This window comes from Crinia signifera, chromosome 5 (genome assembly GCF_055691185.1).
Source record: "Crinia signifera chromosome 5, ASM5569118v1, whole genome shotgun sequence".
Lineage (NCBI taxonomy): Eukaryota > Metazoa > Chordata > Amphibia > Anura > Myobatrachidae > Crinia > Crinia signifera.
The window spans coordinates 209,829,449-209,856,062 of NC_139221.1; the positions used below are offsets into that span (position 1 = coordinate 209,829,449).

General features: G+C 42.4%; 1 protein-coding gene across 3 annotated transcripts in view; it reads left to right on the forward strand.

Annotated features, from left to right (window-relative positions):
- Positions 1-26,614, forward strand: part of AOAH (acyloxyacyl hydrolase) — a 171,661-nt gene that overhangs the window by 66,874 nt on the left and 78,173 nt on the right. For 2 of the 3 annotated variants that reach the window (XM_083188483.1, XM_083188481.1), the window contains exons 6-11: positions 327-409; positions 1,785-1,833; positions 6,386-6,456; positions 14,495-14,543; positions 17,294-17,342; positions 19,093-19,187. In XM_083188483.1, the coding sequence (XP_083044609.1) occupies positions 327-409; positions 1,785-1,833; positions 6,386-6,456; positions 14,495-14,543; positions 17,294-17,342; positions 19,093-19,187 (396 nt within the window). The remainder of the gene's footprint in view (positions 1-326; positions 410-1,784; positions 1,834-6,385; positions 6,457-14,494; positions 14,544-17,293; positions 17,343-19,092; positions 19,188-26,614) is intronic. The other variant, XM_083188482.1, reaches the window with a different exon arrangement.

The window sequence follows — 26,614 nt, forward strand, 5'->3', positions numbered from 1 at the left end:
TGTGTGTGGGAGCGCGCATCTCATCACTCCCGTACATCGGACCGTGTATGGGCACCATTACAGATCAACATTCAAGTTTCAAATGAGTCACCATATAATAAAATGTAACACTTATTACCAGGATAAAGTTATCATCAAAGATGATAAATAATAATACTAATTTTAAAAAATAACCAAACATTGATATTGATAATCCTGAAAAATTAGGAATTCTTCTCTGGCATTGGAAAGCATTAGCTTGTAAGGAATTACACCGCTATGTGCCAATAAATGCATAAACACATTTTTATATATGCTAATGAAACACATATATGCTTTTCCTGTAGAAGAATTCAGAAGCTGTTTCTGGAGTTCTTTTCAAGTTTTGCTCATTTCCACTGCTCAAAAAGATCTGTGAAACAATAGAGTCGTAAGTATCAACATTAACAATTATCACATGAGCATTTTAGTGTGTAATTTATACAGAGTGTATTACTTCCAAACCACTGAAAGGAACATCAGCTATTCATTTAGCAGCCACCAAGAGCTTCAGTGCAATTGTGATTGTTTAAAATGTGTGAAATGTACTTGGGAGATGTTGACGCTGTGCCGTCAATCTTACCATTAATGTACTAAAGATTACCATAATAAGTTCTCTTTACTTTTCTTTTGGCTAACTTTTTTCTGTTTCTGCTTTGCATGTCCTAATAGCCCTGGTACAAACTCACATACAGTAAGGTAATTTTTATGTGCAAGAACTGGAACATCTCATCCATGTCAATGTGTATGTGTAGGTGTTATTCCTATATGATCTATTTCCATTCTCATTAGAGACATACATTGTGTACTGAAATTTGGTTTTAAAGTGTTCTTTCCAAATGCAACAACAATTAGAGTTTTTCCTTTATTTTAAAGCCTTTAATTGGATTTGTTATTGAGAAAATGGAAGACACATTGGCAGCCATTTTGAATAACAAGAATATGTCCCCACAAATCACACACAAATGAATCTATAGTTTATTACTTTTACACGAGGATTCTAAGATTCCATACTAAACAATACTTAATACATGTAATGTCTGTTAGAATAATAATTTATACTATCACTATAGTTCTATAAATAAAGTTTATCTCATCACTTGATGATACCTGAAGACATTACTTCCATTTTGAATTTGAAAACTGTTTTATATTAAGGAATAATATTATACATGAGATAATAAGATTTGTGGATTGTATAACATTACTCAACATCCAGCCTTTTACTTTTTATATGGTTAAAGAACTCCCCTGTGACTTAAACATTAAGGTTGAAAAGTAATTACTCTGCAACAATGCAAATTTGATATTCGGGTACACCAGTTTTGCAAGTTTTCCCTCACATTCCAATACTTTAATATCCATCTTTACATATTTGTTGTTTTATCGTGATACTTATTTGTGTATACAATTTCAATGTATATGTTCATATTTACTAACCCACTTTTCCCTATTTCCTTGACCTCTGCCTCCTATAATATACCTCTTTCTCTACGAAAGAACACACACAGTCTTTGTTGTTATGTGCCTACAGATCCTGTGGACATCACAGGGTTTGTCATCTGCTCATCCATGTCACGTATATCTGCCTACAGTGTGCTGATCCTATGAAGAATTGTTTGCTTGGTCATCACTACATAATAATAATTAACTATTAAACATTAACTGTCATCCATGTACAGTGAAAGTAAAAATTGAAGGACGCATTCATTCAAATGTGCTTATTCAGAGGTTTCCATAGAGTAATGATTTCCTTGAACTTTCAGGTCAGTACCAGCAGAAGATTATGACCAAGATTACTTCAGTGCTTTTCCTGTAAGTGAATAAGTACATTTCATTTGTCTTCCCATTTTCACAATAGGTTGGTTCTGTTGACTACTGATGAAGAATCTGTACTATTTGGTATTGACAACTCATGCTAATAACACCACTGCCCTTTTCCAATAGTTTCTGTATTTTATATTGTGTATATAAAGTGTGTGTGTTAATTGTAGTAATAGAATGTTAGCTTTTGTCAACAAGTAATAAAATAATAAAATAATACATATACGATGAAGGGCAATGAAATTAGCTGCTAGTTAGCGATAATGTTATTGCTCTTTTCTTGTGCCTCCAAGAAGTGGATACGAATCGAAATAGGTCTTTTAAGGCTGGAAATCTTCCTTACCCTAAATCTGCACGCTCACTTCCCTCCGGTTCTTCTGCAGTGACGGCAGTCTCTTCTCCCTGCTCCTGTCTCCAGTCTATGTGTTCCAAGCTTGGCAGGAGGTGGAATGGTGGCTGAATTTGGGTTAATAAATCCATGGTGCGTGTAAAATCCAATGTGTTTATTGGTGTGTTTTATCAAGGATAATAATGGGTACTAATACTACACTGATAAGTCCTTTTATGTAAACCTGGCATAATGGTACTGGCACCATTATCACAGACACATATTCGTGGACAGTAGGCTGTGGCATAGTGGTTTAGTCTTCACTATACATTCACTGTTGCAAGGTGAGTCTCCACAGAGATTAAGCATGGGGCCCATTACTCTTCTAAGTAAAATATATGTAACTAAGATCTCTGAATTACCTTCTATTATGTTGGTTTTTCAACTTATTACTAATGCCCTTTTGTTGTGCTGGCGGTTAAACCCCCCTCCCTTGCAGCACCTGAGGGCCATTACTGGTTTGATTGAGCAGCTTTCACATTGTTCTCATAAAAAGATGTGACTAAACCCTTTAGACCCTGCAACATTTAGGGACATATTTATCAATATTGATTTGGCGGGTATGTTTTCCCTATTTGATAACTGTACTGTCTCGGCTTGTATTGTTACCTGCTTGGCTGTTGCGCGACTAGCGAATGTATGTTCCCTGTGTCTTTTAGACCCAGGGTACATCTAGTGCAGTGGTCGCCAACCCGTCGCTCGCGAGCTACCGGTAGCTCGCGGCAGTGAATCGGGTGGCTCAACCACTCTGCTGCCCGCCCGCCTGTCTCTCCCTGCTGCCTGCCCGCCTGTCTCTCCCTGCCGCCTGCTTTCTACCTACGAGCCTGAGGGGACTGGAGGAGAGGAGAGCGCATTGCGCATCTCTCCTACCCCTCACTGTGCATCCCTGTCACTTGGCCGCCCATCCGCCAATCAGAGCTCGCGGGCCGGCAGCCAATCAAGAGCTGGCCCGCGAGCTTTGATTGGCGGACGGCCCAGTCACAAGGAAGTGAAGGGTAGGAGAGACTCGCGTTGTGCTGTGCTCTCCTTCCCTGAGAAGAGGAGAAGCGGCTGCAGCGGAGACACTGACACTGCAGGAGGACACCGGACACAATGGTGAGTGTGCTGTGTGTGAGTGTGCATACCACTTGCTGGCACTGTGGGGGCATACTACTTGCTGGCAATGTGGGGGCATAATGTACTACTTGCTGGCACTGTGGGGGCATACTACTTGTTGGCACTGTGGGGGCATACTACTTGTTGGCACTGTGGGGGCATACTACTTGCTGGCACTGTGGGGGCATACTACTTGCTGGCACTGTGGGGGCATGCTAGTTGTTGGCACTGTGGTGGCATACTAATTTTTGGCACTGTGGGGGCATACTGCTTGCTGGCACTGTTCGGGCATACTGTACTACTTGCTGGCACTGTGGGGGAATATTACTTGTTGGCACTGTGGGGGCATACTGTACTACTTGCTGGCACTGTGGGGGCATACCACTTGCTGGCACTGTGGGGGCATACTACTTGCTGGCAATGTGGGGGCATAATGTACTACTTGCTGGCACTGTGGGGGCATACTACTTGTTGGCACTGTGGGGGCATACTACTTGCTGGCACTGTGGGGGCATACTACTTATTGGCACTGTGGGGGTATACTAGTTGTTGGCACTGTGGTGGCATACTAATTTTTGGCAATGTGGGGGCATACTGCTTGCTGGCACTGTACGGGCATACTGTACTACTTGCTGGCACTGTGGGGGAATATTACTTGTTGGCACGGTGGGGGCATACTGTACTACTTGCTGGCACTGTGGGGGCATACTACTTGTTGGCACTGTGGGGGCATACTACTTGTTGGCACTGTGGGGGCATACTGTACTACTTGCTGGCACTGTGGGGGCATACTACTTGTTGGCACTGTGGGGGCATACTGTACTACTTGCTGGCACTGTGGGGGCATACTACTTGTTGGCAAGGTGGGTGCATACTACTTGTTGGCACTGTGGGGGCATACTACATGTTGGCACTGTGGGGGCATACTGTACTACTTGCTGGCACTGTGGGGGCATACTACTTGTTGGCACTGTGGGGGCATAATGTACTACCTGCTGGCACGGTGGGTGCATACTACTTGTTGGCACTGTGGGGGCATACTAGTTGTTGGCACTGTGGGGGCATAATACTTGCTGGCACTGTGGGGGCATACTACTTGCTGGCACTGTGGGAGCATATCCGGCACCATAGGGGCACAGATGGAACCATGGGGGTATTCTTTTATCTGGCACTGTGGGGGCATACCTGGCACCGTGGGAGCATATGTGTATCTGGCACTATTGGGGGCATATGTGTATCTGGCACAATTTGGGCATATGTGTATCTGGCACTGCACTATTGGGGGCATATGTGTATCACAACCCATTTTCATTGGATGCACCCTATGTGGCTACACCCAATTTTTGGCGCGCGCAGTTATGTATGCGGCATAATGTGTCAGGGTTATTACAGTGTGTGGCATAATGTGTAAAGGGCATTATTTGGTTATTAGGCAGATTTTTTTATTTTAGTAGCTCTTCGGGTGGTTCAGTTTGCCACAAGTAGCTCGCACCCCGAAAAAGGTTGGAGACCACTGATCTAGTGTATACTGTAATATATCTTATGTATATCTGTACTGTCACTGTTTAACTGTTACCTTACCGGCTGTTGCACAGCAATCCAAACCAAATTCCTAGTATACAGTATGCAAGTATACCTGGCCAGTAAAGTTGATTCTGATTCAGCTTGAGCAGGGGGGCCAGCGGGATAAAAGAGGAATGGAAGGTAGCCAGAGGTGCATGCACAGTCACACTATCAAGGTATTTTATGGGAAAAATACCATGAGACGTACGGGAGGGGATTTGCAGGGAGCTTTGAATACATTCCTGCAATATTTTCAAATATTGCAATGCAAATGCACGCAATCTTATCTCATTACATTCACATCTGATATGTGGATTCTGATAAATATGCTTGTTATTGACTGTAAAGGTGCATACACATGGAACGATGTTGGAGACATTGGTTTCAAATCGTTTATTGTGCGTACAAGCGAAAGGATTAAAAATACTTCACAATAGATTGGTCTATGATCTTCCTGCATGCATGAAATATCATAGACCAATCTTAACGATACACAGAAAGATGCTTCACATTTTTCCGTGTATGCACCTTTAGTGCTCTCATGTGAGCAAAGCATCCTCACTTGTACACTCAATGTATCAGCATTAAAAGCAAAAACTGTAGTTGAAACAATAATAATAATTTTATTTAATTAGTGCCATTTATCCAACATTACTCAAGGTGCACAATCCTTCAAAAGATAACAAATAAAAAGGCACAAAAGGCAAATAAATCTATAGCAAATAACCCTGTACCAGATAAACAAACTCATAGACTACACTAAAGGTGCGTACACACAGTATGATTTTGTAACGATTTTGACAATTCCTAAACAATCAGAACGTAAAATTATTCAAATCGTCCTGTGTGTACGCACTATGGAACTGTCAATGCACTACTTCTTATCTTTTGAACATGCAGGAAGATTTGTAAATACAGGTTGCGTATCCCTTGTCCAAAATGCTCGTGACCAGAAGAATTTTGGATAAAGGATTAATCCGTATTTCAGAATATTTTTATATTTCAATGTATCTTGAGGTATCTTGCATTTATGTTGTATAAACACATGAAACACACAAAATACACACAAATATATTTTATTTTAAAACATGAAACAAAGTTTGTGTACTATCTCAGGTACTGAATTTGTATGCTAAGAAATCATTTTCTTGCACATATTTAGTGGCAATTACATATTATGTCCTCAGTAGTGCTGTCACAGATGTCCCCAGTAGTGCTTTTAGCAAGAAAGAAAAAATGTCTTCACTTTTTTTGGAATGTATGGTTTTCGGAATAATTTGGATAATGGATATTTGGATAAGGGATACTCAACCTGTATCGTTAACAACAGCATACTCCACTGACGATATAGTTTGCAAAATCGCTCAGTGTGTATGCACTATATCGTATGTCCAGGAATTCAAAGGAGTTCAAGAGAAATCATTAACAATGTTGTATGCTTTACAAGTCATCTTGTATGTACTCAGTTTAAGACTATGGTATATTTCTTGCTTGCAGTCCTTGAGAGGATATCACTGGAGAGGAAGAGATTGCAATGACATTGACAAGTCTATTTATCCTGGACGAAGGTGAGCTTATCTTGAAATCTTGTTTCGTACTCTTACATCAATACAAATGTAAAAAAAACAGCACATTGAATTGTGTCAACAAATCCATTCTCTTGGAGAGCAGTTAATAGCTCTTTATCCATTCTAATCCACTCTACTGTGTGCACACATGTACTGTATTGTTTGCTGGCTTAAATTGAGGAGTTTTTGAATATACTCAGTGTTATTTTTGATATTTGCAATATTAGGATCTATTTGAATTGATTCAGTTGAAATAGGGATTAGTGACACATTTTTTGCATACTTTTAAAAATTGTTCTATATTTTATCAATCCCCGAAGATTGAGATGATAGAAAATGATTGTCCCAAACACAGCCTCCAGAACTGTTATATGTATTCAACTGGACTCGATTGTTCTCCAAAAGCTGAGTGATCGGGAAATTACTACTATTATAGATTTCTAAGGCACCACAGTATTCTATTGTCCTCCTGAATATGTAATATTATATTGAAAACTATGGCTATCTATCAGTTACAACAAATTTTACCTCTTAAAAGCCTTGTCCTGTTCGGGAACTGTTTTTAAAGCATTGGGCCTGATTCCGGCCCACCTATAATGGCGACGCATGCTGCATAGTACTGATATTCGGTACTTTGTGCATGCTGTTGACCTGTTCTGCACATATGCAACATGGGTCTGTGATGTCAGGCTATGGCATCAGACTGTCACTGGCCTCTGTTTCTCAAAATGGAGATGAATCCCCACTCTAGTAGGTGAGGGATGAGACCAGGATCTCCCTTGGAAAACTCAGCTCCTGATTGGCCGATGAGCGGCCAGGGATGCTACTTGGAACGAAGAGGACGCGATCTTCGCCGGAGGAGCTGCTGAGCATAATTTCTTTGTGCAGGTACCCCATGGATATTTTACTGAACAATTCTACCTTCTAGTTAAGGTATGTGAGTATTGTATGTATGGGCTCCATATGTAATAAAGCTTTAGTTTTCAGGTGTGTGTGCATGTGTGTGTGGCTATTGGTTCTGTTGCCCCAGCGGGCCCATTAATGCCCACATGCTGGGACTTGTGGTTCCCCAAGTCTTTGGTGTGGGAATGGAATCCGTTCCTATGATGCCTATTTGGTTGTGTCCTGGATAAATCCCATATGATGGGGGTCCAACATTTGCACACACTGCTTCATTCCATTGGCCTCTATGTGGTCTTCTTACTTGAGGGATAGCACTCCCTGGCTGTTTTGTAAAGAAGATCCAGTGTGTAAATTTTGGACCCCCAGCATATGGGATTTATCCAGGACACAACCAAATAGGCATCATAGGAACGGACTCCATTCCCACACCAAAGACAGATAAGGTACCGTACTAGCTTATTCCCTCTCTAACATTTTTCAAGCAGCATTTTTATATATTTTTTTATTATTATATATTTTTATAATATTGTCTTGATCGATCATTGTTTTGATTGTCTTTTATGTTTTTTATGTTTTTCATATTATATGTCATTAAATGTACTTTCATTGAAATTCTAATATTTGGTACACCTCAGTTCCACACTCCATATTGAATTAGTGTCAAAATTGTATAATAGATCATAGCGCAGTGTACGCTCCACTTTTTTTGTTTATTGTTTACCTGACGGGTGTGACAACCCTATACCAGTACACCGCAGCTTGGCAAAGCAACCCATCTTTTTGCGCCCATACCCGATAACTCGTTATCACTATCCCTCCTTCTTACAAATACAGCTGGAAAATGAGGAGTATTTTATAGCCATATTTTCGGGTCAATTACTGGCCGTATTTTACATAGGACCGGTTGGTCACCATTCGAATGAATAGGTGTATGCCTGGAATATGAATACGAATGGCCATATATCAGCTGTAGTAAAGTTAAAATATTACGAATTAAGAGCCGTATACGGTCAGAAATGGCTAAAAATAGGTGTATTCATAACCATTTCAGCTTAGTAAATTTCTTCCTTTGAGTGTTTGGAGGAGAGTTTTTGTCTTATAATCAGTAACTCAGGAGGAGATGAGGAAGGAGAAGTGATAAAGTACCTGGTACATGCGTACCTGGTACTTTATCACCGGCCAATCAGCTCCTGACTTTTAAGTTACAGGCTGGGTCTAAAAAGGGACAGTCAGGAGCTGATTGGTCAACTTTATCACTTCTCCTCCCTTATCACTGCTTCATACATCTACCCCAAAGTCACATCTTAAAGATGATGCAGAAGTAGAAATAGTAGGTGTGGGAGATATTTTGTGAGGTGTTAAAAGTGGAGGGAGTTAAGACGTTCGCCAAGGAAGCAGAACTTTCTATCAACAGAAACAACAAGTATTGAAGATGAGGGGGCCCGTATAGGGAAAAAGAAAAATCCTGGTACATACAGGATAAAATTGTAGAGAGGTTGGAACAGACATAAGAGAGAATTAAATAAGAGAGGTCAATGAAGTAGAGGTATATTATGTTATCAGCCAGCGTACATGTGCTATTAGAGACCAAAGGGGTTGAGCTTTCCAAGGAAATGTAGATGGAGATAAGGAACAGGCCAAGTGCCTGATTCAGACCTAATCACTTATCTGAAAAGTTGCAGATGACTGCGAAAAGATAGCCGCTGCCAAAAAGAGAAGCCAGAGAATTGCGAATGGATCGCTATTCACTACCCACTCGCAAATCCATAAGCAATTCTCAACCATCTAAATGTTTTTGCAGCTGGGCAATTGTGAGTAACTCTGATCCTTCCACAAATTTGTGACTGAGACAAGCTGATCGAGGCCAGTACTGACGTCACAGACTCTCTCCTAAAACGCTTGGGCATGCCTGTGTTTTTTCGGACACGCCTGGAAAATGGCAGGTTACCACCCCTAAACGCTGTTTTCCTGTCATTCAAGCTCCACCCACTTTTCATTTATGATCCATGCACATTTTATATATCGCTATGTGGGCTCCAGCATGCGTAATGCATATGGTACGCATGTGCAGTCATTCAATAATTGCTAGATTTGTGAATTTGCTGATCAGCGATCAACTCTGAATCAGAACCCCAAGTACAGAGCCTTAGGAGACACCAGCAGTTAAACAAAGGAAAAAGGAAGATACATTCAGATGAATAGACAGAAAGGGCCTTACTCTTATTACATTTATATGGACAAATAAACACCTACAGTGCATATTTCTTTATGTAAGTTGCAGCAGCTTTCTGACCCTGGAGGTAGTAGCCTCCCTTGCTTCCATGATTAGTGTTTAATGGGTGTCACGTCAGACTCTACTTGTTTTAAATGCTGTCATCCTGTTGCAAATTTGCATTGGACATTGTCCTGCCCCAAGGTGCAAAAATGATGGACTGCTATTCAGAAATACATTACAAGGAAATGATACACATCCTTTACTATTAGAATGGCCTGGGCACTATGGGACATCTGAATACTGTATTTTCAACCTCATGCCTCCACAAAGTGGAAACTACTCTACTCTTGGCCCAATAGCTGCAGCTTCCAAAACTTAAACATCTTATCCTAATGGTTTAATAAAGAACCTGTTCCCATATCCCTAATACCTCTACGGTTAGTGTATTTATAGCAGTTAGTTTGATTTGAATGTTATTAGATGTTGAAACTGCTTCTGAAAAATCCTTCACTATCTGGCTCCGTATCTTGACATTTCTTGCCATCCCATACCCAACAATTCACCAGACAAGTGGTTAGGCCAACAACATGGTACAGTCTACAAATAGTGGGTGTCCTCCCTATTAATATTTCAAAATGTACTTAGGACTTTGATCATTTTTTCCTTAATTTGATACTCTACCTCCATAATGATCAAACATTTGCATTTCAAGGCTACGTTTTTTTATTGGAGGCTCAGATTTGCATGTGATTATACACTTCCCTCATATTGCGTTTTGTTTTGATTTATCAATGCCAACGAACTATATATTTGCTGCCTTATTTATCATTTTTTGCACTGTCATAATGGGGGAGATTCTCTAAGCGAAAAATGCGGTAAAAACCCCGTTATCGGGTTTTTACCGCATTTTGGGATGCTGTAAGCATCCCCCACCGGGTTACCGTGGCGGGGGGCATCGCCAGAAAAATCTGGCGATGCCCCATAGAAGCCAATGGGCTTCTACCGCAACCCTTTGCCGCCCCGCGCCGACCCCCCGCCGCCCCGCATCGCCCCCTCACCTGTGTCCGGGCAGCACAGAGCTGTGCTGCCTGGACCTGTGACCTCCTCCCTGCACTGATCCTCTTCCGGGTGCAGGGAGAAGGAGAGCCCGGCGCAGCAGCGCCGGGTGTGGGAGGGAGGGGGGAGCCGCCGGGACCTGCTGGAACCCGGCGACTCTCACCGCAAAGGACAGCTCTTAACGCAAGAGCTGTCCTTTGCCTTAATTATCGCATATGTTACAGCATATGCGATAATTATAAATGCGATGGGCGGCGAAGGGGGGCGGAGATTCTTAGAGAATCTCCCCCTATGTGTGAATCTTTTAATTAATAAATTCATTAATAATTTAATTGCAACACAGAACTCAATGTATTCCCACAGTTTTCCCCCATTTTTCTTGATTCTGTTACCTTCAAATCAGAACTGCTGTATCTTCAATGAATGTAGTAACTATTTAAACAAATATAAGCATGAATGGAAGTACTGCAAAGCATTCATTTAACAAATAGTAATTATTGTCTCAAAATGCCAGATAACATATTCTGTACAGCATGTGCAAATATACGGTATGTGAGTTTTTGCCCTCATTCTGCATAATGAACAGCTCTTGACATAACAATGTTTTTGTTAATGATTACAAATCTTTACCCAGAATGCCTGCATTGTGTTCTAAGAAACAAACATGTTTTGTTCTGAGTTACTGTGAATAAATAAACAGCATGGTTTTGTTTAGAATAATAGAAGCCGCACACCTATTTAAGCCATTTGTATGCAACTAATTAAACAAAATAATTAATGTGTTTCTAAATTAATAACCAAAGATAATAATTACATGTATAATGTTGCTGTATAAAAGAAATATTAGTAATATAGAGCCAGCTAACACTGAGGGTGAGATTTAATGGGATGAGAGATTCAGAAAGTGAGAGATTTGGTGAGAAATCTCCAGTTTTTTTAAAGCGGCAATCATTGACACAGCAAAATCACACTGGTTTTGCTGTGTAAAGGATTGCCACTTTAAAAAACCTGGAGATTTCTTACCAAATCTCTCACTTTCTGAATCTCTCATCCTATTACATTTCACCCTGAGTGTTATTTAGATCTTGAAGGATCTGCCACATCGATGTTTGGTACTTTACTCAGGCAGAGGTCCTGCGAAGTAGGAAGCAGGACGGCAGCAGAATTTTAATGATTGACAGTCTACTGTCGTTTAGGGTGTTGACAGCTTGATGACTTCCTGTGAGCTCAATAAATAAATGTAAACATAATTAACCATTTATGGGGTATTTTCACTGGATAATTTTCCAGATTCAGAACTTATATTGACTTTTACTGATGGCCCAGAATAAATATTTGGTTAATTCATTTGGGAGGCTAAACTGGGCTGTGATATGGGCATTCAGAAACAAAGCCAAACCTATGACTGAGTTTATGGCCACTGGGAAAAGTTGAGAAGGATGTTGCTATAGTGAGGCAACCGGTACTTATGTATTATCTGGGCTCCCATGTTAAATGCACCCCATTTTTTCATACTCCTACTATCCAACTATGCATATAGTTGATTTTATATAGTGTGGCGAGCGCAGCGAGCCACCGTGCCCGAAGCGTGGCGAGGGGACGCGGTCTCATAAGAAAAACGGGAGCCCAGATATTACATAAGTACCAGGCAACCTAATGCAAAGATCTGGGAGACAGAAAATTCTGTCAGATATTACATAAACAAAATGACATATATTCTTTGTTCACAGATCTAATTATAGATAACTCATCTTATATAGTAAATGTTTGTAAATTGTACATGGGTAGGGGAGAATTATATTTCAGTAGCTCCTTTGGCTTGTCACTTTTTGTTACTAGAATAGGATATACTGTACTACACCCCAGCAAGACAGATGATACATCAGCAGTCGCTTCACTTTACGCCTGTCTGAATCTCTCCATCCTTTAAAGGGGCATTTGTAGGTTGCAACTGGGTGACTACATTATGAATGCACAGGAAAGATCCATCTTGTGGGTGTGTAATGGTCGTGTAGCCACACTTTTGTGCTAGCTTAAGGTGTGTTTAGAGAGAAGGGATGCCTATTTCTGGGTGATCTTATGAACCCAGGATAAGGCTTGTGTACAGTAAGCGCCAGTACTAATTATAATGGCTGTGACTACAAATGCAGGAACACTGGTACAGTAGGTGCCTGCATAAAACCATATTGATATGCGTATTGGCATAAGGAAGCAAATCTGGTTACCATGGACTTTCACACAAGTATGCTTTGTATCCCAATCAGGTTATTCAGTTTATGGGTCCACTTCCCTGGGTCTCCTTTAAATCACATTATTCACTATATGAAATCTACCAACCATGCGTGTACCACCATACACCCACTAACCTGAAGTGTTTCATTATAGCTGCAGCTTCTCCAAAGACATGTAAAGATAAGTCAATTATATCCTTTAAATAACTAATTAATGAATTAATTAATCAGCCAACCAACAAGCACCTGAACCAACTGAAAGAATTGCATAACAATTTTTTTTCAAGTATATCATTATTTATATGCCTCTCCTTGCCTAGCTCTCAGATTAAGCCTTCAGGGGGCCTGGGACACGTAAAACAGGGTGGCCCACACACAATCTTAAGCTGTGTACACACAGGGGCGATTTCAGCACATATCACTGGCAATATGCTGAGCGACCATATTGCCAGTGATTGCATGTTCTGTGGGAGATAAATCTCTGGGAGTGCACTCCCGCTGCCAGCCCTTCATGGCCGCTGGTCGCGGGATCATGCTCCTCCGATTATGGCTGCAATGCACTGTGCACCAGCGACCAGCGATTTCTAGTCAAAATGAAGTAGAGACAGAATGAGACAGAATAGCTTGCAATTTTCAGGCAAAATCGCTGGTCGCCAGGGCCGCCACTAGAAATGCTGGGGCCTGGGACAGTCCGGGCCCCCAGTGGCACAGCGCCATACCTGCTCTATATCTCTCGGCAATATATTGCTCAGTGTACCATTTTTATCAGCGACCAGCAATTTTGGCTGAAAATTGCACGTTATTCTGTCTCTTTCTTTCTCTACCTCATTTTGACTAGAAATAGCTGGTCACTGGTGCACAGTGCATTGTGCACCAGCGACCAGCGATTTTTAGCCATAATCAGAGGAGCATGATCCTGCGACCAGCGACCATGAAGGACTGGCAGCGGGAGCGCACTCCCAGAGATTTATTTTCTACAGCACATTAAATCACTGGCAATATGATCGCTTAGTGGCCATATTGCCAGCGATATGTGCTGAAATCTCCCTTGCGTGTACACAGCTTAACTCACTGCAACAAAGGACAGAGTAGTACAGGAGTAGTCTAAACTTCACTCACAGGTTCTGGTGGATCCCCTGGGATATGAACCGCTATTTATGCTGCAGTGACATAGAAGTCCTAAACAGCTGATCCTGTAACTTGTGGATATGAGTCGTAGTGCCTGATTATCTGTAATGTTATTGTTCGTATATTGGTATGGCTGTATATTGGGTGTCGGGATTCTGATTGCGCAGGTATTATTGTAGTCAAGATTCTGTATGTGTCGGTATTTAGTTAATGTAGCTTTTGATCATGTTGGTATATTAATATGTCAGTCTCGTAATGTTTATATTGTCATACATGTCCATATTATACCTCTGTTGGTATTTTGATTTTCTGGATATTAATTGCAGGTATATAGACCTTGTCCATAAGTTAAACAAGGGTAAATCAACAAGTTCGGTATTTTGGTGGAGGCATTTTCATTGTCGGGATTTACTTTGCCACTATATCATATGTATACTGCTGTGTAAAACTTTCCAAAAGTGAATAGTGATTACATTAATAAATATAATGTTTATATTTGCTATAGTCCGACGGACTGGGATGCTTTCCATGATTCAAATTGCAATGGAATTTGGGTGAGTAATCTGTTTTTAAAGGTTTTTTATTATAAAGTATATGTGAACTAATTAATTATAACAAGTGGGAATTAGGATATTTTGCATGCATAAATCACACCAACTCAGAATATAGGCCCTCATTCTGGTTGGCTCGCAAAGCAGCGTTAGTTGCAAGCCTTGTAGTGCCGCCCACCGTTTTGTCGAAAGCCTACTCTCCCGCTATTCGCAGATTTTCCCCACAGCGCTGTGAGTGGATGATTTGCATATACATCCATTCACAGCCTTATGTAAGTGCTAAAAATCATTAGCTGGTAGTCAACCATCGAATGATTTCTAAAGCGCTCGATAATCTAATTCAGTCCATGGTGTTTTAGATGAGCGGATAATAAATCTTTAGGTGTATTGGTGCCCATGCATTTATCCAATCTGGGCCGATTTCGCCCGATCCAGAGAAATTGGCCCAAATTGGATGTTTGACATCCCCACCCACCTGTTACACGGTCCCATGTGCATCAGGTCAGACCATCGGGTCAGACCCTACAGGTGGAAGCTGCTGCAGGTTCAATCTGTTGGATCGGACCCATCAGTGGCACATTGCGGGTGCTTTTTAGCACCCACGATTTGTTGGTCCGATCACTAGGTGTGTGACAGCGGCGAAGCACTGCTGTCACACACCTATGTGCAGCAGCGGAGCCCTTGGGGCGGTTAGCAGGGTCTGGGCAGTGCCGGCTGGGAAGCGGCATCCGTGGGCTGGGCAGCGGGGTCCCTATGGCGCTGGGCATTAAGTCAGCGGGTTTGTGCGGCAACTTGGAACTAACTAGCGCTATTTGCTGAGCGGCGGTGCGAGAAGCACTGCTGAATTTAAAACACTGGCGGGACGCTGATTGGCCACAAGCCGCAGGGACCCCGCTGCCCACCCCACGGACCCCCCTGCCGCTGACAGCTCACCAGGGTTATACATGCAATTAATCACATGCAATTTATTGCATGTATAATTTGGCACATCAAGTGCCAAATTGTAAGCAGCCTCCTGGGGAGCTGCCGGGGGTCTTTAAAGGGAAAACTGGTCAGACTAGTGTATGGGCACCTTATGGCCAGCTCAACTTTTTTTAAAGTAATGTTACAAAAAGGGAAAATGAATGAGTATGTAAACTAAAATATTCAACATTGCATAGTTTATATAATCCTGTGATATTGAAGTTTGAACTGTAAATTTGTCTTCAGTAGTCAAACACAAATCAAATCATACTAAAAAGCAGTGTTGTACTAAAAAAAAGTGTAGCTTTCAAACTGGTTTAAATAGTGTAAGCATCCACTTTAATGTCTATAACTACCTTCAAATGTAAACTTTGTTTGATGATATCAAACCCAAATTATGATCATGATCACAATTCACAACATCATTTTAAGTTTAATGCTTAATATATCTTTATGGTGAATTATACTGTACTAGTTAAAAGCCCATCAAAATGACAGCTTCTGCAATGTACTTTCACTTTGAGCTGTAACAGTTTTTACTTTTCTTTGACAAAGGAGTAATTAGGTCTGTCGAATGGCCTCTAGCGGTCACTGTCAGTACTTCACCTCACAGAAGTGGACTAGTTAGCCTTTTATACATATAGATTAGTTTCACAGCGCTATAATCATATATATATATATATATATTATATATATATTGTCCGTGAATCTCCAAAACACTACCATCTACTGGTAGAGAGTGAATCTACATCTCTTTCTCACACATGCACAAACACGGAAGGTAGCAGACTAGCTTTCGAAGCTTTTGCTTCGACTGGGCTTACTAGTTAGGTTATAATTATACTAATGACAATATAATAAAAACTTGATGGACCATGAATGTATGAAACCCTTGCCATAACATAATTTATGTATGGGAGAAAATGTAGAAAGTCTGCAGGAAATGCCAAGCTTTACATATTCTTTTTCTACAGTGAAAGCTGATGTCTACAAATATTGACCAAGAACCATTAATTAACGGAAGCCTTTTTACGCCAAAACCAATTGAAAATAAACTATATTCCATTCATTTTTAGAATATGTACTAAAATTGTAAATAGAGTTTACCATGTCTTTTTGTTAACCATTGAAATCTGGAAGGTTTTTTGCCTCACCCTGTATAATGTGTATTGTGTCATCTGTACCATCTTGTATTAAATTATACATTGTTTGTATTTACCTGTTTGTAGTTAAATATCCTTGGAAAACTGTAAATGCCACCATAAACTTGCACAATTTGGCCTGTTTTTATTAGGTTCTGACGGTTTGGCCTGAGAAATCAGATGACAAGTGGCCAAATCGCAGGTGTTTGACATCTGATCGGATTGGATGTGCCTTCCGAGTCTGTGGTCATATGTGCAAAGTATAGGATAAATCATAATCAGACCCATCAGCGGCACATCGTGGGTATTATTTAGCACCTGCGATGTATCGCTTCCGATTTCTCTTGAAGTACCCTTGCCACTCCCTTTACAGTCCCTTTACATGTAATAAATCACAGGCGATTAATCGCATGTAAAAATGGTACATCAAGTGCCAAGCCGGAGATAAGCCCTCCTGGGGAGCTGCCGGGGAAATTGAAGGCAAATCGGGTCTGACCTGTCTGAGGCACAAGTTGGACAAGTGTATGGGGACTAAACACTTTTATATTTATATTTAGGCCTACATTTTACATTTATTGCACATGTCTATGGAGTTGTTAGTTTCATTTGAAAAGATAATGACAAAATGCGTATTTACTTTTCCCACAGGGTTTTGATCCAGAAGATGGAATTCCATATGAGAAGAAACTATGTGAAGGTCTTTTTTTTTATCATTTTTACATTTTTGTAAAATCATTTGAAAGTTTTGCCTACAATACATTGATAATACTTATATAAACAGATACTGCATATATCCAAAGCCAGGTTATTGGATGTGCGGTAAGGGCATTCCCTTTGGGGCCCCCACACATCAAGCCAGAAACCGGATGAGTACAGCATTTAGTGGTCTACATTCCGGTTCTTCTCTGCACCTCAGCTGTTCCATTATAGCAACCCTACTATGCTGAGCAGCGCATGGCGATCACATGTAATTACTTGGGGAGTAAGACTGCCATTTGGTCATCAAAACTCTGCATAAATGCAGAGAAGTAGCATGGCAGACTGTTAGTGATGATACTGTGATGATATTGTGAGGATAGAAACATAGAAACATAGAATTTGACGGCAGATAAGAACCATTTGGCCCATCTAGTCTGCCCCTTTTTTACCCTTCAGGTAAACTCAACCCTTTTTAATCCTTATTTCTTTGTAAGGATATTCATATGCCTATCCCAAGCATGTTTAAATTGTTCTACTGTCTTAGCCTCTACCACCTCTGATGGGAGGCTATTCCACTTATCCACTACCCTTTCTGTGAAGTAATTCTTTCTAACATTTCCCCTGAACCTACCTCCCTCCAGTTTCAGTGCATGTCCTCGTGTTTTATTACTTGTTTTCCTTTGAAGAAAATTTCCCACCTGTACTATGTTAAAACCCTTGATATATTTGAAGATTTCTATCATGTCCCCCCTTTCCCTTCTCTGCTCCAAACTATACATGTTAAGATCTTTTAGTCTATCCAGGTAAGTTTTGTGATGTAGGCCATGCACCATTTTAGGATGAGAGTGTTAATGGAGAATGGTGATGAAGGAATTTCATGAAAATTGGCATTGGTGCATTTCCCATAGAGCAACAAAGTTGCAGTAGTCAGCTACACACATTGTAGTTTCAACACTGTAACAATCTGCAAACTGCCTGTTTTAGATGATCAGTGCCACACGACATCAATGTAGGTAACTGGACATATTAATACTATTATATAACATTATCACACAGTTGTAATACAGTCATTGAACTGTAATTAAATACACACGCATGACGTTCAGCTCTATTTTAATATTTTTTGTCACTTTACGCACATTTTTTTCACAATGATTTTAATATATTTCGCAGCTTTTTAAAGATGTAATCAATAAAAGTTAAATTTTAATAAACTTTTCTTGGGACACTGAATGTAGGTATAAGATTGCTGAATTAACAAAACAAGCTTAGAGTGCCCCTTGCAGGAATTCTTTTCTCTTTCTTTATCATGTTTGTACCAATTCCTGGGCAGCACCTCCCTAAATATATCAAGCCCGAAAAAATGGCAACACACAACGTATAGGGAATATCTGACTACCACAACACATGTTTTGACTGTGCGGATTACTCTCTTTCTCTTACTTGTAGGGAGTGCATTAAATATGTTCAGTAATAAATTCCCTGGGGACGAATCAAAATATAGGAACCAACATAATATAGTCATACTTTGTGGTGTATATTGACTTCAATCACCTCCAACTTCCTTGGTAGCACTACCACTAGTAAGAAATAAGTTGGCAAAATGTGTGTCACGTACAGACATACAAGAAGGAAGTGATACTTCCTCTATTTAATTTCATTTAACCACTATTATACAATTAAAATATTATAAAACCACATGATGCAGCACCACAAAGTTTTGTAAAACTGTTCCATGTCTTTTGTAGGTACTGATGCAAAGGGTATTGTAGTACTAGGGGACTCTGCAGCCGCTCACTTCCACATACCTCCAGAGTGGCTTAATCCTATGAACATGTCAAAGGTAAGTGAGCCCTTGCCTGTTATATACCCTATGCCTTTGTTATTATAGTAAATTAAATGGCATGGACTCAAGGGAATGTGGTTAACATCCCAGCGGATGGCATGCCTGCAATTAGAATACCAATGTCGGCATCCTGAGTGGCGGCCACAAGACCGGTGCAGGAATACCAACATTGATGAAGATGTCGAAACTGGAGGAGGATACATTAGGCAGAAGGGTGAGGGGATAAGTTTTGGCACTATCGGGGGACTTGGGGGGATAAGTTAGGGTTAGGATGCAGGGAGGGAGGGTTAGGCACTTAGAAAGGGGTAAGGATTAGGCAGCAGGGCAGGGGGGTTAGGTTTCGGCAGCGGGGTAGGAGTAAGGGCTAGACACTAGCAGGGAGGGATTGGCTGTAGTTTGGGGGGGGAGATTAGGGTTAGGCTGCAGGGAGAAAGGGGAAAGGCAAGTATACTTAATAGACCCCTGTCGAGCCCCGTGAGGGGACGCGTAATACATGGCAAGAAATCACGGGGCTCGCTACGCTCGCGACGCTTCGGGCACGGTGGCTCACTGCACTCGCCACACTTTATAACATCGACTCTGCACCGACGAGGATAGTGGGGGTATGAAGAAGTCGGGAGGACACGTACCGTGGCCTCTCGCCATGCTTCGGGGTGGTGTGGATAGTGGGGGTGTGCTAAATGTGCTTAATCGCATCGCATTGCATGCGACCCAATCGCACATGCGATCCGGGGGCAGGGGAAAGATGAAACTACAAAAGTACCATCACACTGCACACGATCGCATGCGATGCGATTTCCTGCCGCAGTGAAACTACACAAGTACCTTTATTACTGTTATGTAGGGTACACACCAGAACGACCATGATCGTGGAAGGATTTACTTGAAATTGTACGATGGTAGCATGATCTGTTGAAGCACCCAATCTGCACCCAATCTGCAAAGGATCTGCTTACAATCTGTACTCAATCCATTGTAGATGCAGAGCTGCCGGTGCTGATATTACTGTTATGTTGCTCCGTCATTTTGACGGGTTGGTATCTAGATAGATTATTGTACTGGAAAATTAGGTCGTATAACAAATTAATAAAATACTAAAATTGAAAAATGGGGCATAGCGTTTGTGTAATGTGGCCTGACCTCTAAATCCATCTGTTGTATTAGATGCCTGATCTTATAGTGACATGGTGATCTTTTTAGGATACACTTTGGGTGGATTTAAAACATAAATAAAAATTGTAAAAAGTAAAACATAAACATAAAATATTATTATGCATTGAAATTTTTTTCCTAAACTGTCCAATCCCCCCAAAATCCTTTACATGATCTGTGGATCAGTGGCGTAACTAGATATATTTGTAGGGGCCGAGGCACATGAGGCACAAAGTCTGGTGTCTCTGGTTGCTGTGAAGTTAGCAGATTAGGACAACTGGCACAAGAATGTGGTTCTGCCACAGTAGCCTTCTTATAGCATCACAATATCAGACGAGTATCCACACAGGTAATAACTACAGAGCCGGTATAAGGAAATCGCACACAACAGTATTAATTTACTGAAGCAATTTACTAAGTCTATAAGGAACTTCTGGCTTAGCAGAAAGGTTTACCCCCACTAGAAGTATAAAGCAGAATCCCTCCCCTTTATACACTCTCCACACAGTGAAACAAAATGCAAGTAAAACGATTAGTAAATTAAAGTCTCAACTGTCCAGCATCAGCAGGCAGGAGATCAGCTGAACCTGACTCAAGAGTGAGATGTAAGGAACAGCAAGCCAAAGCCCTCCTTTCTGCAGGGATTCCGCACAAGGCATCTGCCACTCCGCTGTCCACAGGTGCGGAGAGGGGGGATTGCCGCTAACCGAAGCTACAATCCAGCCAGTCCGGGTATACTCACCCGCTCTGCGCCAGCCGAGGCGTGTGTGAGCCTCCAGGCCTGGGGTCCATGACGGAAGTCGTTAGGCAGGTGCTAGTGCTTTCATCCCAGTGAGAGGCGCTGGAGCAGCCACGTCAGGTGACCTGTCCCCCACCCGCACCGCCCATGTAAAATAATAAAGAAACAATGAAAAATAAAAGAACGGGCTGAGCCTTCAAAAATGGTGCCTACCAAAAGAAAAACTGGCGTTACGGGGCACTGTGGGAGTTTTAAAGTAAACTGGAACAGCACTGTGCAAAATAACTGAATTATTTATTTAAAATAATGACATATATGGCCAACAACACAGACAAGACTAATATACATTAAAATGAGTAAATACACAATTTCCCCTTTCTCCTTCTGTTAGAATAATTAGTATGCATACAGTACATTCTTCAATAAAACATCCTTTGTTAGGAAATAACCGGTTAGTATGTTTAGTTTGCATCCACAGTTAATTTGAGTCCCCACTTATGTGCACATATTAGTGGTATTAAAGCTCAATTGAGGCCCAGCAATAAAGTAAGGGATCCGGCTTCCAGTACCTAGTGAGTTACTCCGACCGCTGGTGCAGTCCTTATACTTGCGGTCTTGTCAGAGCATTCTCACCGGTTCCGGTTCTGTGTGCTGCCAGTATCAATCCCCGTGGCCCTCTGAGGTCAGTTGTTTTATGGAAGAATGCATGCATACTAATTATTCTAAAGGTCCCCATACATTAGCCCGACAAGTCGGACCTGATTTCCCCGGCAGCTCCCCGGGAGGGATCACACATGCCAAGTTTTGCATTTGATAAATCGCCATGCGATTTAGGTGATCCGGCGAGGGAAACGACGGAGCTGGGTAGGAGGATCAGGGACTAGTCTCTGCAAGGGAAAAAAAAATGATTGGGCAGCCAGTGATTGGCTGAGAGACTGCTATCATTGCTATAGTAAAGAGCAGACGCTGCTGCTATTGTAGACAATATTGTAGACTGCTTCCCACTTCTGCCAAGACTGCCTTGTTTCATACAGGCAGCATGTTGTCCAGTACAATACTTTGATAGTTCATTTTGAGGAGAGCATTGCCAGAATGAGGCAGACACTGGGACTAGGGTGGTCAATCCCGGGATCGGGATCCGCGGGATCCCGGGATTTGGCCCCCAAAACACCGGGATTTCAATCCCGGGATTGGAGTTTCCAATCCCAGGATTTCGGGATTAGACTCTAATGCCGGGCAGCGTCTGAGCGGGTGCTCAGCAGCTGCCCGGCTTCTCCCGTCCCCTGCAGTGCGGCTCTGCGCAGCGTGACGACGTCAGAGGTCACGCTGCTCAGGTCGCACAGGCTGTCTGCCTCCATCCTGTCCCCGGATCAGCCCGCCCACCCAGCAGTGGACCTGCCGGCACACCAGGCCACCAGCGGACCAGCCCGGGCTGTCCCCGGATCAGGCCGCCCAGCCGTCCTGTTCCCGGACCAGCCCGCCCGCCCAGCAGCGGACCTGCCGGCACACCGGGCCACCAGCGGACCAGCCCGGGCTCCATCACCCCATCTCGCCCACCCACCCGACCGCACCACGCATCTGTAAGTAAATATGCGGGGCGGCCGAGGTGGGTTTTTAATAGTAGGGAAGTCAATCCCGGGATCCCGGGGATCCCGGGGATCCCGGGATTGGGCATTTTTCAATCCCGAATTCCGGGATTGAAAAAATGCCCCGGGATTGGCTTCCCTAACTGGGACATTTAATAATCCAGTGGATAATAGTAAGTAGGTAATATTTAGCATTTTCAGTTTATGGGCCAGATGTATCGGGATACGGTCATTAGGTCTACTCCAACTAGGTCTACAAGCATTGGGTCAACACCACTAGGTTGACATGCGTCAAGGTCGACATGCGTCAAGGTCGACATGTGTCTAGGTTGACAAGGGACTAGGACGACACTTCATTATGTCGACACAAGCATTATGTCGACATGGGCTAAACAGAGGGTCTTTCACTGTTTTTTGAGCCGACATGTGCCGACAGGCGGTATTTACACCCTACCATCCACTAGGGCATGGTGGGAGAATAAAATAGTGTGCCGAGCGTTGCGAGGCACCGTGCCCGAAAGGATGTGGTGCAGTTCAAACTGTGTCCATGTTGACTGTGTCGACATTCGGGTCAAAAAACAGTGAAAAACCCCATGTCGACCTTTTGACTGTCGACCTTGCCCATGTCAACCTAATGCTTGTGTCGACCTAATGTCCTGTCCACCTAGACACATGTCGACCTAGACACATGTCGACCTAGACCCGGTTCTCAGCTACAAAATGAACCCTGATTCCACCAAACACAGTTGAACTAGTACTCAAAATTAGTGGTCCTTTAATCCTGGAAAACACTTATTTATATAGGTTCTGTGGTTGGCTAAATTCAAGCCTTCATTTCAACTGGATTTGAACAGCCACAGAACATGTGTAAATCATAGATGTCCTGGATATAAGAAAGATTATGGCAAGCCTCCACAAATACCATTTGTAAAGATTTCATTATCTCATAGTTTTAACCACCTCACAGACATAGGGGAATCAGCAAATTTGTTTGTTGTTTTTTGACCACTTTTAGTCAAAAATTATGGGCGATTTTTGGTCTATTTTTCTAAAGAATGTGCGCAAATGCCTGAAATTGAACACTATGGGGAGAATTAGTGTTGTTTTTTTAGGCTTGCCAAAAAGCGGAATGCCCCCCATAGACAGCCAATGAAAATTGATTATTGGAGAGAGTTGGATGTTTCCAAGATTGCACCAGAGTCCAGTATTCTGTCAGCAGACCAAACAATGGAAAATGGAAAACTACAAAAAGGAAAGCGTGGTGGTTACCCAGAAAAGTCTTTGTTACAGAAATCATTTGTATTCAATATGGGGTGGGATGTTCTAACATCTGCTGCCCTACATCGCACCCCTTCGCTGGGTACCGCATTCTTAATAATCGCATATGCTCTAACATATGTGATTATTAACATAAGGGACAGCTCTTACGATAAGAGCTGTCCCTTGCGATGCGGCTCCGGTGCAGGACTTCTGGGTCCGAGACCGTCTGCTCCGCGGGGCATGCTGGGAGAGATCCGTGACAGATCCCTCACGCAGTGCTCAGACGTTGCCTGGCTGCACCTGTCCATGTTTGTGTGGCTCTGCAGCAGTGCGCACTGTAAAGTGATGTCAGACGCCACACTGTGCAGCCTGAATAAAAATAGTTGCCTAGGCAACAAAAACTGGGCCCTGGAAAAGGGATGTCTTTAAGCAGCTACTTAGAGTGAGGGAATGGTCCATCAAACAACAAAGATACAAAAAGGAAAATAATGTACAATAATATAAAATGAAAAAACATAATTTAATAATATAAAGAAGCACAGTACATGAAAAGCACAAGGCACAAGGCACCTTTGGAATTTAGAATTAATTACTTAATAAGCAATGAGTGGATCCATTCCTATGAATACCCCCAGAGAGAGTCCACATGTATATACCTCCAATAGAAAAAGTCTATTTTTAATAAAGATGATAGGTGTATAGTTACCACAATTTGTGTCCATTTGGGGAATTAATCCAATTTGGAATGCATAGCAGCACTATCCTCCCAAATGGTAGCATGGTGAGTGAGAGAATTCCTCTAGAGTAGCAGTAATGTGGAGTGTAAAATCTGGATGGCGGCTAGTCTGGATCCAATAGTAGCAAACATAGCAAACAAGTGTCCAGGTACTCTTTGCTGTAGCAAGGTACAGCTTTGTCAAAGCCTTGCTACAGTGAAACATGTTAGTAGGAACTCTTGTTTGCCAAGATTGCACCTATTGGACCAGACCAGCCGCCATTCAGATTTTGCACTCCACATTACTGCTATTCCAGAGGAATTCCCTCAGTTACCATGCTACCATTATGGAGGATACAGCTGTGCTCCCGACCACTGCTCCTCCTCCTGCACTGCCCGGCTCCTCAGCTGCACCTCCTGGCTCCTGATAGATGCACTTCCCGTTTCCTTTCTGCTGCACTACCCGGTTCCTATCCGCTGCACTGCCCGACTCCTCGGCTACTGACAAATGCACTGCCTGGCTCCTCTCCACTGCACTGCTAGGGTACTGAGAGCCACACCGCCTGGCTTCTGACCACCACAGCGTCTGGTTTCTGCCGGCCTCAACTCTGTAAGTAACACTGCGGAGCATCCGGTTTGGGGTGAGCGTATAAAGTTTGTCATTACACTGACAAACTCAATCCTGGGTATACCGGGAATCCCGGGATTGAGTATTTTTAATTCCGGGATTGAAAAAATGGCATGAGATTGGCATCCCTAGTCAGTGGCGTAATTACTGTAAGGCAGCCCCAGCTGCTGCTTGGGGGAGCAAGCCACAGTGGGGTCTATGTGGGCGCCAGCACCTGCCTGACACACTGACATGCTGCTGCCTGTCACTGCCCACTGGCTGAGCACCAGAGGCAAGTCAGCCGCAGCGCGGGTGCGGCCATGGCAGAGGCGACAAATCCCCCCCACTGATTCAATTGACTGTACACAGAGCTGGCTATTGGCTACTGTGTACAGGATGGGCGGGTGGATGGGTGTGCTGGGGCGGCCTGGGATGCGTCGGAGCCAAGGGAAGCAGGTTTTTTTCATCTATCCTGCTTCAGCTTCTCCATTATGCGTGTGACGTCATCACCTCACGCTGGGGAGACACGCTGGAGAGGAGCCGGGGGGGCTCCACAAACTTTTTGGCAGGGGGGAGCAAAATTTATAGTGATGCCACTGTCCCTAGGGCATAGTACACTGATTGGCACAGTGATACATTCACCCCTATTTATGGTTGCTTGGCATGCTTGTGTTTAATTTCATAGTAATGCTGCTGGGACAGCAAAATCACTGCTTGCAGTACTGTATAATACTTTTTCTACCTTATAAATATCTCTCCTTTATCTCTTTTTCCTTCTCAACACACACACACACACACACACACACTCTTATGCACACACAATTTAGCTATATTTAATTTTATTTTCTGCAAACAAAGATACTCTTTGATAGTATATCACCTGGGACTATAGATGGGATTTTTTTTGCCTTGTTTTCTGCTCTAGTGCACAATAATATTACCACATTATCTAACGATAACTATAAGGAGAGCTGAGGAGCATTCATGCACCATAAATGTGTTATGCCGAGAGAAGATTGATATATACCTTTTTATCTAAAGCCCCATGTGTGCATAGCATGAGAAATCTAGAAAGCGCATTGAGTCTCTACTGCTCACCTATAATCCATTATGTGACTGTACTGCTCGCCTGTGGATATCGACTAAACTTTTGTCAATTAATCTTTTTTCAGGGCTCTTTTGTGTGTAAACAAGGTAGTGTTTTTGCAGAGCCAAAATGTGTTTACACGTACTGATATAGGTTTATCTTTTATTTTGTAGTACAGACCAACTTTTAAGTGTTAATAGCAAGTTTATAGTATAATCAGGGTTGCCTACATTTAAAGTCTCCTCTCTGGGAGAAGCTCGGAGTTGAGACTGTCAGCA